Source organism: Hyperolius riggenbachi, chromosome 1, assembly GCF_040937935.1.
Source record: "Hyperolius riggenbachi isolate aHypRig1 chromosome 1, aHypRig1.pri, whole genome shotgun sequence".
In the NCBI taxonomy this organism is placed as follows: domain Eukaryota; kingdom Metazoa; phylum Chordata; class Amphibia; order Anura; family Hyperoliidae; genus Hyperolius; species Hyperolius riggenbachi.
The window spans coordinates 549,948,756-549,968,101 of record NC_090646.1 but is presented as its reverse complement, the minus strand read 5'-3'; the positions used below and the strand labels follow the sequence as shown (position 1 = coordinate 549,968,101).

General features: G+C 43.7%; 1 protein-coding gene across 1 annotated transcript in view; it reads left to right on the top strand.

Annotated features, from left to right (window-relative positions):
• The window catches only part of DCP2 (decapping mRNA 2), a 39,292-nt gene extending 20,177 nt beyond the window's left edge, over window positions 1-19,115 (top strand). The window contains exons 6-11 of the mRNA XM_068271680.1: window positions 1,557-1,669; window positions 1,755-1,862; window positions 7,621-7,747; window positions 11,579-11,689; window positions 15,826-15,877; window positions 18,720-19,115. Of these exons, the coding sequence (XP_068127781.1) occupies window positions 1,557-1,669; window positions 1,755-1,862; window positions 7,621-7,747; window positions 11,579-11,689; window positions 15,826-15,877; window positions 18,720-18,877 (669 nt within the window). The 3' untranslated portion in view covers window positions 18,878-19,115. The remainder of the gene's footprint in view (window positions 1-1,556; window positions 1,670-1,754; window positions 1,863-7,620; window positions 7,748-11,578; window positions 11,690-15,825; window positions 15,878-18,719) is intronic.
• The last annotated feature ends 231 nt before the right edge of the window (window positions 19,116-19,346 follow it).

Sequence of the window (19,346 nt, the reverse complement as noted above, 5' to 3'; positions counted from 1 at the left end):
TATAGGTATAAAAAAACAAACAAAAAAAAAAAAAACTATGGTGATTAACATTTGTCACGCTGCTAAAAAAAAGTTGTCCGGACTCATTGGAACCAAGTTACTGTGCCTAAGAAAAAAGAAGTGATCAATATGGTGAATAAATCACTTCCTTTGAATAAGATGACTTTCCCAAGTAGAAATTGTCCTTCCAAATCTGATAAAATATGGAATAAATGGTGCGAGGTGATCTTGGGTACCACTGATCTAGGCTAATCTATTTTTTCCCTCTATAGGCCTTAATTCACTAAGCTTTATCGAATGTTTGATAATTTAAAAATCTAATTTTGGTTTCACTTAAAGGCATACTGTAGGGGGGGTCGGGGGAAAATGAGTTGAAGTTACCCGGGGCTTCTAATGGTCCCCCGCAGACATCTTGTGCCCGTGCAGCCAGTCACCGATGCTCCGGCCCCGCCCCCGGATCACTTCTGGAATTTCAGACTTTAAAGTCTGAAAACCACTGTGCTTGCGTTGCCGTGTCCTTGCTCCCCCTGATGTCACCAGGAGCGTACGGCGCAGGCACAGACCATACTGGGCTTGTGCTATACATTCCTGGTGACGTCAGTGGGAGTGAGGACACGACAATGCAGGCGCAGTGGTTTTCAGACTTTAAAGTCTGAAATTCCAGAAGTGAACCAGAGGCGGGGCCGGAGCATTCGGGAGTGGCTGCACAGGCACAAGATGTCTGCGGGGGACCATTAGAAGCCCCGGGTAACTTCAACTCATTCCCCCCCCCCCCCCCCCCCCCTACAGTATCCCTTTAAGGTGTTATAGATTTATTGTAACGTTTTATCAATAAAACATTGGATAAATCTATAACACCTTAGTGAATTCAAGATTATATTTTACCCATGAGGTAAAATTATCAAATGTTCGATAAAGTGTTTGGTAAAGCTTAGTGAATTGAAGCCATAGAATGACGAGCACACCTACTATTAGCTGATTATCTACAATAGTGATAGGTGATAAGCACTCCTGTCATATCCATATGTACCAGATCATTCTTGTCTTGTTTAACTGAGCTATAGTGACATAAATGTGTACTTGGTGACTTTTTTGCTCCGCCTTCTTACCCCCCCCCTTCCTTACCCTCCCTACCTAGCTCTGTTACTGATGAATGTATTAATTGTTTGTTGTTGTATTTACATGCAAAATGTAATAAAAAATGTACCTGTTGATAAAAAAAAAATGGTTCATTCAATGAAGGAGTTGATTACAAGTTGGAGACGAACAATCACAAAATCAGAGCTCCCCCTTCTTCACAGTTATAGACCAAACCCATCCAGAATCTGATGTTTCAGTGATGTATCTTAACCTGCAGAAATAATGCTTTTTGTTTGTTCTATTCCTGCACTGACTTCCATCTTCTTGCTCCTTCTGCTGCCTGTTCCATGTGCTTCCCCTCCATTGATCTGCATCCAGTGATAGATGGCTATTGTAGAGTTGGATAGTTGTTTGAGGACCCCAACTTAGGGTTTACCTCCAGTAAACAGTTAAACTTTTTAACTCTTTTATCACAGAACATTGAATGGTTTCCAATAGAAAAACTGCCTTGCCACAAGAATGACATGACTCCTAAGTCAAAGCTAGGACTGGCTCCCAACAAGTTCTTTATGGTCATCCCTTTTATAAGGCAAGTATGAAGCACCTGTCCATGGTAGGTTTGTTCATGTAACCACTGAGATGGCATACTCACCTTCTCACAAATTCTTCCCCAGACCGTTAAAGGATTGGATTCAGCGGAGACTGGGAGATTCATCTGACAGTGATAATGGACTTGCTTCAGCTGGAAGTACGCCATTAAAGCCTAATGGAGAGAAATCAAAGTAAGATATTCTAAAGGTGATGTAGTGGCTGCTAAATGCCCTCCTGTAACAAGGTCTGCCAATCTGCAGTAAAAGTTATTGATTAGCCTGAATGACAATTTCTCACATTCTTTGCGTATTTGTTCTCTCACAGAAGGCGCAGTGTTTTTTCTTGTTTGTTTTTGTTTTTTAGGTTACTTTGTATTTGTTAGTGGGATAGTAGGCCTTCCGTAATTTTACCCCATTTAACAAGACTGGGTAAATGCTGAGTGCTGGTGATTAAAAGTGTTCAGGTCACTTATGACATTTTGGTGTTGTCTGCTGACTGTTTACTCTTCAGGAACATGTAACCAGGAAGACCTCTATTGTATAAACAATGTGAAAAAATCGCAAAATAAGAGGTGGCAATTGGGAAAGTGGGTTTAAAAGAAAAAGAAAAATGTGCCTTATTAAAACAGAACGTATTTGCGAGAATTCAGGTTGGAGTGAGCATATGAAGTATACTACGATGCATCACTGCTAAATATGCAAATCATCCTTTGTCCCTGTAAGCTAACCACACCTCCAGAACCGCTGGATTTCAATGATGTGTCAGATTAATTGTACAGAGCCACAATAATCCAGCATGCACACAGACCGTTTTGGATTGGTTAATCCTCATCAGTGCATGGAGCAAGACTTAAAACGCCCAGAGTTACAGAGTACCCAACAAGCTCATGCTGAACTAGAACGCCTAGAAGTGTGTAAGGGGCTACAAAGGACCAGAAAGCCCTCTTACTAAAATGTTAAGCAAAACAAATTCATATTCAGTATATTCAGCAGTGATGCATTGTGGGAGACACCATATGCTCACTCTAATCTAAATTATCACAAATGCCTTCTGTTTTAAGAAGGCAAACTTTTGTTTTGTATAACATTTTAGTAAGAGGGCTTTTTGGTCCTTTGTAGCCCCTTACACACCCCTAGGAGTTCTCGTTGACCATGAGCTTGCTGGGTTGTCTGTAACTCTGGGTTTAAAATGAGATAAATATGTCAGCCTCCATATTCTTCTCACTTCAGTTGTTCTTTAACCATCCATTTTGTACTGTGGTTGCATTAGTAGTGGAACTATATTAAATTTCTCTTTTGCTTTACAAGATTAGAAACACCATGAAAACCTGTCTGTAAGGACACAGTTATGTCACAAAGTTAACCACTTGAGGACCCTGGGCTTTAACCCCCTTAAGGACCGGGCACTTTTTTTCCATTCAGACCACTGCAGCTTTCACGGTTTATTGCTCGCTCATACAACCTACCACCTAAATGAATTTTGGCTCCTTTTCTTGTCACTAATAAAGCTTTCTTTTGGTGCTATTTGATTGCTGCTGCGATTTTTACTTTTTATTATATTCATCAAAAAAGACATGAAATTTGGCAAAAAAATTATTTTTTTAACTTTCTGTGCTCACATTTTTCAAATAAAGTAAAATTTCTGTATACATGCAGCGCGAAAAATGTGGACAAACATGTTTTTGATGAAAAAAAACCCATTCAGCCTATATTTATTGGTTTGGGTAAAAGTTATAGCATTTACAAACTATGGTGCAAAAAGTTAATTTTCCCATTTTCAAGCATCTATGACTTTTCTGACCCCCTGTCATGTTTCATGAGGGGCTAGAATTCCAGGATAGTATAAATACCCCCCAAATGACCCCATTTTGGAAAGAAGACATCCCAAAGTATTCACTGAGAGCACAAATTGGTTGAAAGAGGCGCCCTGGTGGTATGTAAAGCCTCTCGAGAGGCTCCCTATGCTGACTATCTCGCTGTAGCTCGGCACTGTTATTTGGCCTGAGGAAGCGGGCTCAGACCCGTGAAACGCGTTGCCTGTGCTATTAATAAAATCCTTTGTTTCATCAAAGATTTTCGTTATTTGAGGTAAGCCACCTCAAAATACCTTGTCAATTTTAAACTGCTCTTTCAACCAATTTGTGCATTATATACCCCCATACCTTATGGTCTGAGGGGTTGGGACAGAACACATGTGGGTCACCACGGTGGGAACCTGTCCCCCTTTTTTTCAAGGAGAGCGACCGTATCCAGATCCCTAGGGGTCACCCCGAGTGGAGTCGGGTTTGTTGTCTCCACCTGCTTCCTGTGGTCCATTGCCCCACTGCAACCCACCTTTGTGAGTAGTTTTTTTCTACCCTTTATATCCAACATTGGTTTGACATATTACACTATTGGGCTCCCGTCCCTGTCTCCTGTGTTTTTTTTCCAGAGGGTGCACAGACACCCACACTTTGCTACGTATTCACTGAGAGGCATAGTGAGTTCATAGAAGATATTAATTTTTGTCACAAGTAAGCGGAAAATGACACTTTGTGACAAAAAAAAAAAAGTTTCCATTTCTTCTAACTTGCGACAATAAAAATGAAATCTGCCACGGACTCGCCATGCCCCTCTCTGAATACCTTGAAGTGTCTACTTTCCAAAATGGGGTCATTTGTGGGGTGTGTTTACTGTCCTAGCATTTTGGGGGGTGCCTAAGTGTAAGCACCCCTGTAAAGCCTAAAGGTGCTCATTGGACTTTGGACCCCTTAGCGCAGTTAGGCTGCAAAAAAGTGCCACACATGTGTTATTGCCGTACTCAGGAGAAGTAGTACAATGTGTTTTGAGGTGTATTTTTACACATACCCATGCTGGGTGGGAGAAATATCTCTGTAAATGACAATTTTTTGATTTTTTTTTTGCACACAATTGTCCGTTTACAGAGAGATTTCTCCCACCCAGCATGGGTATGTGTAAAAATACACCCCAAAACACTTTATGCTACTTCTCCCAAGTACGGCGATACCACATGTGTGGCACTTTTTTGCACCCTAACTGTGCTAAGGGGCCCAAAGTCCAATGAGTACCTTTAGGATTTATTATTTATTTATTTATTTATTTATTTGTTGTATTTATAAAGCGCCAACATATTACGCAGCGCGTCATCTTGCGGAATTTGACTTCCAGACTACTCCTCACGGTTTAGGGCCCCTAAAATGCCAGGGCAGTATAGGAACCCTGCAAATGACCCCATTTTAGAAAGAAGACACCCCAAGGTATTCCGTTAGAAGTATGGTGAGTTCATAGAAGATTTTATTTTTTGTCACAAGTTAGCGGAAAGTGACACTTTGTGAAAAAAAACAATACAAATCAATTTCCGCTAACTTTTGACAAAAGATAAAATCTTCTATGAACTCGTCACACACCTAACAGAATACCTTGGGGTGTCTTTTTTTCTAAAATGGGGTCACTTGTGGGGTTCCTATACCGCCCTGGCATTTTACGGGCCCAAAACCGTGAGTAGTCTGGAAACCAAATGTCTCAAAATGACTGTTCAGGGGTATAAGCATCTGAAAATTTTGATGACAGGTGGTCTATGAGGGGGCGAATTTTGTGGAACCGGTCATAAGCAGGGTGGCCTTTTAGATGACAGGTTGTATTGGGCCTGATCTGATGGATAGGAGTGCTAGGGGGTGACAGGAGGTGATTGATGGGTGTCTCAGGGGGTGGTTAGAGGGGAAAATAGATGCAATCAATGCACTGGGGAGGTGATCGGAAGGGGCTCTGAGGGGGATCTGAGGGTTTGGCCGAGTGATCAGGAGCCCACACAGGGCAAATTAGGGCCTGATCTGATGGGTAGGTGTGCTAGGGGGTGACAGGAGGTGATTGATGGGTGTCTCAAGGTGTGATTAGAGGGGGGAATAGATGCAAGCAATGCACTGGCGAGGTGATCAGGGCTGGGGTCTGAGGGCGTTCTGAGGGTATGGGCGGGTGATTGAGTGCCCTAGGGGCAGATAGGGGTCTAATCTGATGGGTAGCAGTGACAGGGGGTGATTGATGGGTAATTAATGGGTGTTTGGAGGAGAGAACAGATGTAAACACTGCACTTGGGAGGTGAGGTGATCTGATGTTGGATCTGCGGGCGATCTATTGGTGTGGGTGAGTGATCAGATTGCCCGCAAGGGGCAGGTTAGGGGCTGATTGATAGGTGGCAGTGACAGGGGGTGATTGATGGGTGATTGACAGGTGATCAGTGGGTTATTACAGGGAAGGACAGATGTAAATAATGCCCTGGCGAATTGATAAGGGGGGGTCTGAGGGAAATCTGAGCGTGTAGGCGGGTGATTGGGTGCCCGCAAGGGGCAGATTAGGGTCTGATCTGATGGGTAACAGTGACAGGTGGTGGTAGGGGGTGATTGATGGGTAATTAGTGGATGTTTAGAGAAGAGAATAGATGTAAACACTGCGCTTGGGTGGTGATCTGATGTCGGATCTGCGGGCGATCTATTGATGTGGGTGGGTGATCAGATTGCCCGCAAGGGGCAGGTTAGGGGCTCATTGATGGGTGGCAGTGACAGGCGGTGTTTGATGGATGATTGACTAGTGATTGACAGGTGATCAGGGGGGATAGATGCATACAGTACACAGGGGGGGGGGGTCTGGGGAGAATCTGAGGGGTGGGGGGGTGATCAGCAGGGGGCCGGGGGCTGATAAAAAAAAAATAGCGTTGACAGATAGTGACAGGGAGTGATTGATGGGTGATTAGGGGGGTGATTGGGTGCAAACAGGGGTCTGGGAGGTGGGGAGGGTCTGAGGGGTGCTGTGGGCGATCTGGGGCAGGGGGGGGAGAAATCAGTGTGCTTGGGTGCGACATAGGGTGGCTGCAGCCTGCCCTGGTGGTCCCTCGGACACTGGGACCACCAGGGCAGGAGGCAGCCTGTATAATACACTTTGTAAACATTACAAAGTGTATTATACACTTTGTATGCGGCGATCATCGGGTTAACATCCCGCCGGCGCCTCCGAAATGGCCGGCGGGATGTTGCGGCGGGTGAGCGGAGACAGGCGCCGGCGGAGGATCGCGTCACGGATGACGCGATCGCTCCGCCCATGCCCTTACAAGGACCGCCGCCTCTGTGGGTGAGCTGGTCCTTGCGGGCTCCACTTCCCGGCCACCCCTGTGCGTTAGGCGGTCGGGAAGTGGTTAATGAAAGGGTTGATAGACTGTTTTTCACTTGTTGGGAAGGTTATTAATTATATTTGTGGACGATTATCACTGTCAGGAAGTTCTCCAGTTTGCTCTTTGAACACTAGTTGCAGTTGCTAAAACTGAGCATACATAGGACTCCGTGATCACCACCCGGAGCAGAAACACAGCAGAATGTTAGTGGCGTCAGCCCCACAGAGGACCAAACTAGATAGACTGCAGGAGTGGCATCAGAGGAAAGTTTCCTCTGGCAACCACACGTTGAGAGAAGGCCCACTTCCCTTGTGGGTGGCCGCAGCAGATACGGAGTGAGTGAGACATAGCGGTTGTGCTCCGGTGTCCATGCTGTCGGTTTCCATCTACTGCCTAGTGAGGCAAATCAACCAATATCACGGGCCTTCTCTCACTGAGGGCTGATTCATACTACAAGAGCTTTTTCTAAGTGCTTGTGATTTTATAAGCTCTTGCTAATGTAATGCTATGTGTGTGTTCTCACCTGAGCATTGTGATTTAATAAAAATCACCCTTAGCATTGCATTAGCAAGAGCTTTTCAAATCACTAGAGCTTAAAAAGCTCTTGCAGTGTGATCTATCCATGAGAGAGACCTGATAGGGGAGTATGATCACATACAAGGGGTGGTATGTGGAGTAGGTCATGCCTTGAGAAGCTGAGGTTTAGGTGTTGTGATTTCTATTCTTATAGGCTTCTGACACCTGAGTGTTTTTTTATTATTATTATTATTAACCTGTTTTCCTTTCTAGACCCAAAATGCGATGCATGCCCCAGTTTACTGAGCCACCTCATGCAGAGCAGTGGACAAAGGCCAAGGTGCAGAAGCCATATAGTAATTTTAATCCAGCCGAGATGTCAGAAATTCTGAAGATGAAGGTGATTTATATTTCACTTGTGGCAAACCTTTATAAAACCTTGTAGGAAGGGAGCAATAATCCCAAAATATGACACTTGCTGAAGTACTGTGCTTGTAAATGCACATCAGAATATTAACAGTACTTTCTAATTATTTGCAGCCATCTTGCATAGAAACAAAGAAAGGTTAGAACTGTTAGAATGTTTTCTCTCTCTGCATCTGTGAGAATCCTTCTCACCTTCTGCCCTGACAGGAAGCGAGTAAATCTCCTTACACACAGACCATAGTAAATGAAAACCTTCATGAAGGGTGGTAAAGAATAAGAACCCTTTGAATTTTATTTTTTTTCCCTGCTTTTTTTCTGAACCACATTTCCTTTCTAGTTACAGCCTGACAGTGGTTGTAATGAGGGCAGTTTCTAGGTTATATAGCTCCCAGGGTGAGGGGTGTATAGGTGTGCCCCCACCCCCGTAGACTTGGGCACACTATTGTGATGTGGTAGCCAGAGGTGCCCTATAGTATTAGGCAGGACTGTGGAGTTGGTACAAAAATCCTCCAATTCCAGGTACCCAAAATGACTCAGATGCCACAGCCCTGGTATTAGGTAGCCCCCCCCCCCCCCCCCACACACACACACCAATTTAGCTAGCCAGAGCTTGCCCCCAGTATTAGTTAGCCAGATGCACTCCCCCCCCCCCCCCCCCCCCTCCCAGCATAGGTGCCCACAGGAGCCCCCAACATTGGGTAGTAGGTAGTCAGATGAAGCCCCTGTCCCCCAGTATAGGTAGCCATAGGAGCCCCCTGTGTAGATGGCCAGAGGACCACCTCTGACCTTAGCATTTCTTTGGTTTTTTTTTCCCTTTCTTTCAATTACAATATTTACATTCCAATTAATAATGCAGCGGTGGTGGTGGTTGGGAGGAGAATGTGTGAGGACTCTGGAGGAGCCAGAGGCTTACCTCTTCTTGGGTCAGTATGCCATTTATTTGCTTTAGGATTACCTTGGGTTCTCTTTAACCACTTCAGCCTACAGCTTCGAAAATCTTATGCATCCGAGCAATGTTCACCTCCCATTCATTCGCTAATAACTTTATCGCTACTTATCAAAATTAATTGATCTATATCTCGTTTTTTCCGCCACTAATTAGGCTTTCTTTAGGTAGTACATTTTGCTAAGTAGCCACTTTACTGTAAATACATTTTAACAGGAAGATTAAGATAGAAATGGAAAAAAAACATTATTTCTCAGTTTTTGGCCATTATAGTTTAAAATTAAAACATGCTACAGTAATTAAAACCCATGCATTTTATGTGCCCATTTGTCCCGCTTATTACACCATTTAAATTACGTCCCTATCACAATTTATGGTGCCGATATTTTATTTAGAAATAAAGGTGCATTTTTTCAATTTGCGTCCATCACTATTTACAAGCTTATAATTTTAAAAAAATTAATAAGATACTCTCTTGACATGTATATTTAAAAAGTTCAGACCCTTAGGTAACTATTTATGTAGTTTTTTTTTTTTTATTGTAATTTTTTTTATTTTTTTTTTAATACAAAAATGTATTTGGGTAATTTTAGTTTGGGAGGTAAATAGCCAATTTTAGATGTAATATAATGTATTTTTTTATTCAATACAGGTATGTGGGTGCAATTTACTATTTGGCCACAAGATGGCCACATTCAAAAAATTCCTGGATGCGAACGATGTCGCATCTAGGAACTAAAATGAAGAGAAGAAGTTTCCTGGGGGCAGAAATACCACGCTCTCTGATGAGAAAGCGTCGGTATTTCTGCCGGGGACTAAGATCGGTGAATGGGAATTATATTCCCATTCACTGATCGGGGAGGCAGCGGGCGCGCCCGATCGCGCGCACCACACGGCTGCAGCACCACTGCCTATCTGGACAGATATATGCGTCCAGATATGGCGAAGTGGTTAAAGTGGGTTAGTCACCATAAAAATAAAATTTCAACAGCAACTGGCCTGAGTGTATTAAGTAATAAAGATGCTAATCCTGAATCCTGAATCCAAAACTTTCAAACCTTTTTCTGTCTGATTTGGATTTATCACATACCTTAGGAACACTGGCCCTTTAATTGCCATTGCCAAACAGTTGCATGCTGGGGAGTCTTTTTATCTAGAATACATTTCTCCTCTTCCCTTTATTTCCCCCTCCTAATGACATAAGACAGTGCACTTCCTAGTATAGACCTCAGTGGGAGTGTCTGAAGACTCTGGGAGGAGGGCGGGTAATGAATACTCAATTAGCAAGAGGAGAAAAAAAAGTGAGGGAGGAAATTGTCAGGAGGTCAAAGGTAACCAAGATGGAAACTGTCTAGAATACGATTTTCTGCTTTTGCTTTATAAAATTCACAAGAATCATAACATGGACAGTGTAATGCATCTGTTATGTAAGTAGAACTAGTATTTATCTACTTGTGTGTATATATGTTTTTATTTCTAGGTTAGCATAGGTGTCACTTTAAGATATCATTTATTTTATTATTTTTTTTAAATCTTCTCCCACTATTTGTAAAATGTTCCTTTGTACTCCTCTCCATGCTAATCCTTTCCACGTACAGAGTATGGGCTAGTCACAGTAGTTTTTACTGCACAATAAATAAAAATGAATACTAGTATATTTAGATATCAGAATGAAAGTCATTAAATTCCTACTTTGTCATAGAAGCTGAAATCTTGTGCATTGTTTTTCTTGCAAAAAGATGACTGGTTAATTTCACAAGATTCTGTTGAGCTGTTAGCTCATAGCTACCAGTAATATTATAATTGGGAGATTCTCTTTTTTTAGGAAAAAGACTAAAAAGCCACTAAGTCCTTTTTGATGTGATCCACTTCACCTCAAAACAATTCATTGCATAAGTAGAAAGAACTATGATATAGTAAACATAAGATACGAAATCTTGCAGGTTCTTGTGGTACAAAAATATCAAAAAATCTTTATTGACATGAGTACAAAAATTTCTTTAAAAGAAGGAGGTCTCTGCAGGATGCTCCTAATTTACATGAATAATCACAGGAATTTCAATATTTTGTAGTAGGACAAGGCTTTCAGTAAAAAATTGAATTTGTGATATTTTTGTACCACAAGAACCTGCAAGATTTCGTATCTTATGTTTACTATATCATAGTTCTTTCTACTTATGCAATGAGCTCATAGCTACCAGCCAGATGATAGTAATGAAACCTGGAACGTGGTTATTGGTACCGTACATACCCGCAGCTAAGCCCACCCGCCATTTTTGGGGAGCACTGGAGGAGCACTGAAGTTTAGCAGTGACCAGTATGAGCGCCTCCAGAAGGCGCTCATCCTGGTTACTGCTAAACTTCATTGCTCCTTGTATGGCCTGAGGAAGTGGGCATAGACCTGTGAAACGCACTGCAATTTTGGAGCTGCGAATAAATTGATTGATGTTGATAAAAGTAATTGTTTAGTCTTCTGGGGAGGTAAGTCCGCCATTACCTCCCTCTTTAAGCTGGTTTTAATAGTTTTATCTTATACGTGTGCCTTTGAACAAGTCCTCTAGTGAGTCTAGTCCACCCTTGGTGAAGGGGTGATACCCCCGAGTGGGGTCAGGTCAAACTCCCCACCTGCTGTTACAGTGGTTGCCTATGTGGTAACCCACCATTGTGAGTACCTTTCTTGTTTATAGACACACATTTTTCACCTGCATTAACATACTACACTATTGTGGGCTCTCGCTTTCTTCTTCTATATATGCAGTAATCACTGATTTCTCTGTCTTGTTTATTATGAAGTATAACCAGTGATTTGGTGTAACAACCTGACATACTTACATGTGAAAATGTGTTTTTGTGTGGCAGAATCAGAGTCTTAGGACTAATGGTAAAAAGCAGCATCAAGATTCTCCAAACCAAAAGAAGAAGGCAAATGGGGTGCACACTCCACAAGCCAAGCAGCAGAATAGCCTTTTGGTAAGATATTTCTGTATCGGAGACTGGACTAGTGGTGCAACGGTACAAGAATTGGGTGTGGTTTCTGACACAATTGCTGTGTATTTTACTTTTTGTCTGTAAACAAAGGCCACTTTACTTCAAGACAGAAGAAACATGTGATGTGATGTCTGTGCACATGTACAGGCTAGTTACGGAGTTTCCTATTTCTTATGAAATACATTAGTTAGTGGTACAATTTTCCTTACCTTATGTATACATGACAGTATCCCAGATGATTCTCTGCACCTGCCAGGCTTCAACCTCCTCCGCGCGGACAGAGACCCCACCTCATCTGGCAAAAAGAGGGGCGGAGGGGTATGCTTCTATATCAGCTCCAAGTGGTGTCGCGACTCGACCATCCTGACCAAAAGCTGCTCTCCAGACCTCGAAGTCCTCCTAATCAACTGCAGACCATACTACTCACCAAGAGAATTTGCCTCTTTTGTACTCGCCGGGGTCTACATCCCCCCCGACGCAGACACCAAGAGTGCCACGCGCACCCTAAGTGACACCATCGCGAAATGGGAAACGGCCCTGCCAGACTCCCTCTTCATCATTATGGGGGACTTTAATCAAGCCAACCTCCACTCAGAGATGCCACGCTACGTACAACACATCTCATGCCCAACCAGGAACCAGAACACTCTGGATCATTGCTACACCATCCTCAAGGGCGCTTACAAGGCTACCACTCGAGCAGCCCTCGGCAACTCAGACCATTGCCTCATCCAACTGATTCCCACCTACAAAAGGCGACTTGAGAACTCCAAACCAGCCCTTAAGACATCCAAGAAATGGACGACGGAAGCGAAGCTAAAACTACAGGCCTGCTTTGACTGCACCGACTGGTCAGCCCTTGCCCCACAGCACGGCGACCTAGATGAATGGGCAGATAGAGTCACATCGTACATCAATTTCTGCGAGGACATGTGCATCCCGTCAAAGTCCTATAGGGTGTACCCCAATAACAAACCCTGGTTCAACAACAAGCTACGCCTGCTACGTAGAACCAAGGAGGAAGCCCACAAGAGTGGCAATCGGGAGGAATACAGGAAGGCCAAAAACACCCTCAACAAAGAACTGAGAGCGGAAAAAAGAAGGTTCTCTGATAAACTGCGGCTGAGCCTCTGCTCAAATAACTCGCGCGAAGTCTGGAAAGGTCTCAAAGTGGCAACAAACTTTAAGTCTCCCCCTCATCACACGACTCCCAGCGCTAAGCTAGCAGAAGATCTGAATAGGTTCTACTGTAGGTTTGAAGACAACCAAGAAGATGTACCCTATGACCAGGTGCCACCGGTCACGACCTCCCAGGCTCATACTAGCCCAGGCCCCCCAGCCGCACTGATGGTCTCAGAGGCCGAGGTTCTTAGACACCTTAAGCTACTCAATCCCAGGAAAGCTTCGGGCCCGGATGGTGTGTCAAACCTCTGCCTAAAAACCTGTGCAGACCAACTGGCCCCAGTCCTCACTTCCCTGTTCTCACAATCCCTAAAGGAACACAGGGTTCCCTCTTGCCTAAAAATCTCCACAATCATCCCCATCCCAAAGAAACCAGGTGCCACTGACCTAAACAACTTCAGACCTGTCGCACTGACATCAAACATCATGAAGGTCTTCGAGAGGCTGGTCCTCTCCCACCTGAAACACACCACCAAGGATCTGATGGATCCTTACCAGTTTGCCTACAGGGCCAACAGGTCCGTGGAGGATGCCATCAATATCAGCCTGGAGCACGTTCTGAGCCACCTAGACAGACCAAATACCTATGCCAGGATCCTCCTCTTGGACTTCAGCTCTGCCTTCAATGCTATCAGCCCCGACATTCTCTTTGACAGACTAGTTCTCCTCAATGTGCATCCCAGCCTCTGTAGCTGGCTGAAGGACTTTCTCACAAACAGGACTCAGACTGTCAAGCTGGGCACCTTCTCCTCGCAGATGCGAGTCACCAACACGGGTGCCCCCCAGGGCTGTGTCCTGTCCCCAATGCTGTTCTCGCTGTACACTAACTTCTGCACCTCAACAAGCAACTCGGTCCAGGTCATCAAGTTTGCAGATGACACCACCATCCTTGGTCTTATAGATGAGAGCGATGAACGAGCCTATCGCCAACAGATTACGAATATCTGCAACTGGTGCAAGACAAACAAGCTTGTACTGAACACAGCCAAAACCGCAGAACTGATCATTGACTTCAGAAAAGGCCGTCCCGAACTCCCCCCGGTCCACATCAAAGGCACTGAGGTTGCCAGGGTCCTGCACGCGCGTTTTCTAGGTACCACCATATCCAGCAACCTAAAGTGGGAGGAAAACACCACAGTGATTCAGAAGAAAGCGCAACAACGCCTGTTTTTCCTACGTCAGCTGAAAAAGTTTGGAATGTCGCAAGACATTATGACCTGCTTCTACTCTGCTGCCATTGAGTCAATACTTGGCTCTTCCATCATCGTGTGGTATGCAGGGGCCTCTGCGAGAGATAAGTATAAACTACAAAGAGTCATAAAGTCTGCAGAAAGGATCATCGGTACTCCCCTCCCACCACTCAACCTTCTCTACTCCTCCAGACTACGCTCAAGGGCCGCTAGGATAGCAGGAGACCCCACCCACCCTGGCAACGGCTATTTCAGTCTCCTCCCCTTAGGCCGCCGCTACAGGTCCCTTCCCACCAGGACCACTAGACACAGAAACACCTTCTTTCCCCAAGCCATTGATCTCCTCAACGCACCCTCCCAGTCGCACTCCCTTGCTCCAGCGCTTACACCCGGGTAGTTAGCCCACCCATGTTACAGCACCCCAACTAGTTTAGAGTCACTTAAACTACTCTACTGCCCTCTTTACTTAAATTACTCTACTTACTGTATATCTGCTTGTCTTCAATACTGTATATCTGTATAACTTGTACAATACTACATATCTGCATAACTTGTCTTTTGTACTACTCGAGCCTGTATGTGTCAAAAATAATTCCAGGTACAACCCCTGTACTTGGCCATTAAACTTGATTCTGATTCTATACGTCTGGGCACACACTACTCTAATCCAGTGCAACTTGCATATGGAGTTCCACAGGGTTCTGTACTATCACCATTACTCTTTGCAGTCTACATGCTCCCACTGGGCAAAATAATCCAGACCTATAGCCTAGGATACCACTGTTATGCAGATGACACACAACTGTATCTGTCCTTCAAGCCTGGCACCCAAGACCCATCAGCATCCATAAATGCGTGTCTAGTGGATTTACAAAATTGGATGAACACCAGCTGGTTGAGGCTCTGACAAAACAGAGGTGTTGGTGGTAGGTAGTCCACACATGATGGATAAAGTTCAAACCGCTCACCACCTCAAATTAGAAATTGGGGGAGATACCGTACAGTATAAAAACTATGTGCAAAACCTTGTGGTGATCCTGGATGGAAATCTAAATCTCAGACAGCAGGTATCAGCTGTTGTCAAGTCTTCCTTCTTCCATCTAAGAAATATAGCGAAAATCAAACACCTTATCCCAGCTGAAGACCTACCTGCCCTGGTTCATGCATTTGTATCCTCCCGCCTAGACTACTGCAACACCCTGTTCAACGGATCTACAGATAAGGTTCTGCGCCCCTTACAACTAGTACAGAATGCTGCAGCCAGACTCCTAGCCAATGCCCCCCGCAGCTCACACATCACCCCAGTACTGCAAACTCTTCACTGGTTGCCAGTAAAATGGAGAATCAATTTTAAGATCTGCCTGCTGACATTCAAGGCTCTACACCACATGGGACCCAAATACATAGCGGATCTATTGAAACTTTATGCCCCCCCCCCCACGCACCCTCCGCTCTGCCAACAAGATGAATCTGGTTATTCCCAGGATACACTTAACATTTGGTGCTCGGGCCTTTTCCTATGCAGCCCCTACTCTATGGAACTCACTTCCACAATCAGTACGAGAGGCTCCTTCTCTCAACAGCTTTAAAAAAAAGGCTAAAAACTCACCTCTTTTCCCTAGCCTTTGAGACTGCATAATGCAGGGTCACAGCGATTTGAGCCCCCAGGGAGAAAAGCGCTTTAAAAATATTATTGTTATTGTTACATTAGTGTTCATGGGGCCTTTTCTTTTTTTTTTTCTATAGAAATCGGACAAGAAATTTAACCCCAGGCGACTAAACGACACTTTTGAAGGCGGTGAGTATTTTCTGACCTCAGGATACTCTTGAAATGTGATTTTCTGTCTTGCATGCATGTAAATGTTTGATTAGGTGACATTGCAGGTGTAAGAGTAATAGGATGGCGTATAAGGCACACCTCACTGTAAAACATAAAGAGCTGGGAAGGTAATTTATGGGGCTGTATATTTATAGCCTGCAGTGCTTCAGCTACAGCTGTTTCCTGTCATTACATATGTGGTTAAGTAGGAGCTCTTCATAGCCCAAGTGAATGGGTTGAGTTCAGGTATGATAAAATATAGCTATTGTCACTCTATGATCAGATCTAGCTATGTTTTCCCATTACACAGTCAAAAGAGTAGAAGTACAAAACCCACAGGAACAGTTTGAATTGCTGCTGATTCCAAATGCGCTACGCTGATTTCCCCAAATCAGTTGCGTTGCCTGCAGAATTTTTGGAGTGCTCGCACTTCAATGCAAAGTAGAAAATTGCTGCAAAATCCCTTTTTATTCATTGTACAAAGTTATTTTGCAGCGTATTTACTACCCAGAACCACAAAAAGGAATTAGCAAATTCTGTACAAATCACGAGCATTCAATTCTAAAGCGCTTTAAAATCAACTGAAATAGTTATGGAAAACGCTACAAAAACTTGCTTTGCGATTTTACTGTGGGTCATCTAGCTCAAACCACTGAACATCATACAGATGCATTGCTTTGGCATACCAGAGCAGTGTGTAGTGTTTTGATGAAGGTGGAAGGAGGGAAGATGGAGCGGCTTCCAGCAGACAGTGTAAGGGTTCGTATAGACGTACGATAAAGATCGTTCGTTACGAACGATTCGTGACGTTTACACGATATTCAAATTAGACCGAAAAGATCGTTCGTAATGAACGATTGTGTACACACGTGAACGATATAAGTATAAAGTACTGAACGACGAACGATAAAAAAATGCGTGCGCAAACGGGAGTGACGTTATGACAGGCAATAAGAACATGCGTACTACTCCACAGATAATCATTTTTGGACGATGTTTGTACACACTGCAATGATTGAACGATTATCTTTCGAAAAAATCCGCTGGGTTGGATCGGTCGGATTGAACGATAACGGTCGTTATCGTCCCAAAAAAACCGATCGTTGGAAAATTTGGAACGCACGATTATCGGTCCGATTGTCGTTATCGTTCGTTTTCGAACGATCGTTATCGTACGTGTGTACTCAGCTTTAGGAAGGTAATGGGGATGGTAGTCGGTACAGCATGGGGTCATAAGTGATGGACCTCCATTCCATCGGCCATTGGTGTCTGCAATCAGCCCGCCTTGAAGTGAACTCGGATTTGCAAATGTTTGCTGTGCCAAACTCTGTATTGGCCAGCTGACCTCAGCCAATTGTTTAAAGTTTTTGCTATGTTTGTCCCATACTACAGTTCTTTATCGGAAGAGATGACCTTTTCTATAGGCAGCAAATGGAAATATTTCTCTCAGACACATTCAGTCGTCGGCCATACTATTTAAAGTAAGGAATTAGATGGAAAGAATTAAAAAAAATTGCCATCAGAAAGGTCTTCTACCTCTCTACAGGAGTGCAAATTGTGCTCAGCTGACAGAAGTTCTTAATGAGATCCTACAGACATAACACTATGACCTACAATGTTGCTTTTGTACTGCAGGCCCAATAAAGTTGGTTTAATGGCTCAATTCAGTGAACCTTTGATTATTTCCTGATCAGGGAAGAGTTCATTTAATTACCATTCACCACTTAAAGTGCGTTCGAGATAAACTTTTACTCATTGCATAATTGTGTTCCTTTAATATAGTTTATAGGGCATTTCCCAAGCCAAATACTTTTTTTGTTTTGTTTTAATACTTTAATTCTCTATAAACTAAACACGCCTCGCCCACAGCTTTTCACAGAGCCTTGGCACTGTAGCAAGGGATTATGGGAGCTCAGTCTGGGCAGGAGGAGAAGGTGGTTACTAGCCATTGATTACAGAGGCAGAGGGAAGGAGGAGAGGGGACTGAATGTACACATAGGCAAGCTGATAGCATCTCCAGCCTGTAACAATGTGACAAACCGAACGGCTGCCCTCATTATATCACAGGAATAATGCATCATAAACTTTTGAAGCTGTTTGCAGCTAGATATGCTGTGTAAACTAAACTTTAGCTAAGATATATAGACAAAGTTACTTGTTATAGTTAGTTTTTCATCTCGGATCCGCTTTAATCTTGATAAGAGTTGAGTAGAAATCGAATCAAGAATTGACCAAATTGCTTCACATGCTACTTTTGTACAATCAGTGCCATAAAAGGCTTTACGAACATTGATCTCCAGCCATTTCTGGCAATCCAGGAAAATCACCACTGTGCTGAATCACCGCTCTAATTTATAAAATGTCCGATGCAGAACTTAAATGTACCAGTCAGCTTATGGACATAAATATATCACTGGCAAATTTAGTCAGAATTATTGGATATGCCCAAAACCTCAGTCAAGTTTTGACTAATGGATAGGGAGCTCCGCATGGCATTGGCAGACTAAGGGCTTGATTCACAAAACGGTGCTAACTGTTAGCACGCTGTGAAAAGTGCGCGTAATAACGGTTATCGCGCGCAAAAATTCGAATTCGCCCGTTAACGCAATTTTTTTTGCACGTTAATGGTCACGTTCGTGTGATAAATTCGCGTTAACGCACAAACGCAAATTTTTGCACACAACCGTTGCGTGAACAGGTGCTAACTGAACAGTGCTTATTGTTGGCAGACTGTGTTGTCACTATTACCTTCTCATTGTATGGCAGACTGTGTCACCATTGTATGGCAGACTGTAACTGTTACCTTCTCATTTTTTGGCAGACTGTGCGTTTGGTGGGAGCTATCCATCTGATGGACAGCAGTGTGACCTCAATGAAGATGAAGCTTGCAATGGGACTGTGCAGCACTCCTTCTCTTCCAAAGCCTTTCTTGGCTTCCGGTTTGACAGGGATGCCATCATGAAATCCTTGAATCTCTAACCCACCAGCAGCTGCACAAAGCTCACAAGGGCTTCACACGTCACAACTGAGAGCGAGTCTTACTCAAGCCTTACCTTCCTCAGGTGTTTTTATGGATGTGCAGGGATTCCCTGGTGGTTTGGAAAAGCTCTGTCCTATGGACAGGACTTCCTGCTTGGTTCTGTTCATTATCATTCTGTGATTGTGCGTGACTGGTGGAGGGGGTTATTCTTCCTTCTTGCACTGTTTTTTTTTTTCTTTTTTTTTTTTTTCCCCCTCAGTAGTAAGTTTTTTTTACACACTATTACCTGTTCAGTGTTTAACTCTGCTGTCATGTATTTAGTGGCCATTGTTTGGATGACGTCTGTGCAAACACTTTCTCATCTCCCCAGCATAGATATGCCATTTGTTTCAATGTTGTAGCTTGAATGTAATATGATCACACTGTCAGAGGTGACTGTAGCCTTGCTGCATCCTTTTTACTTTGCAG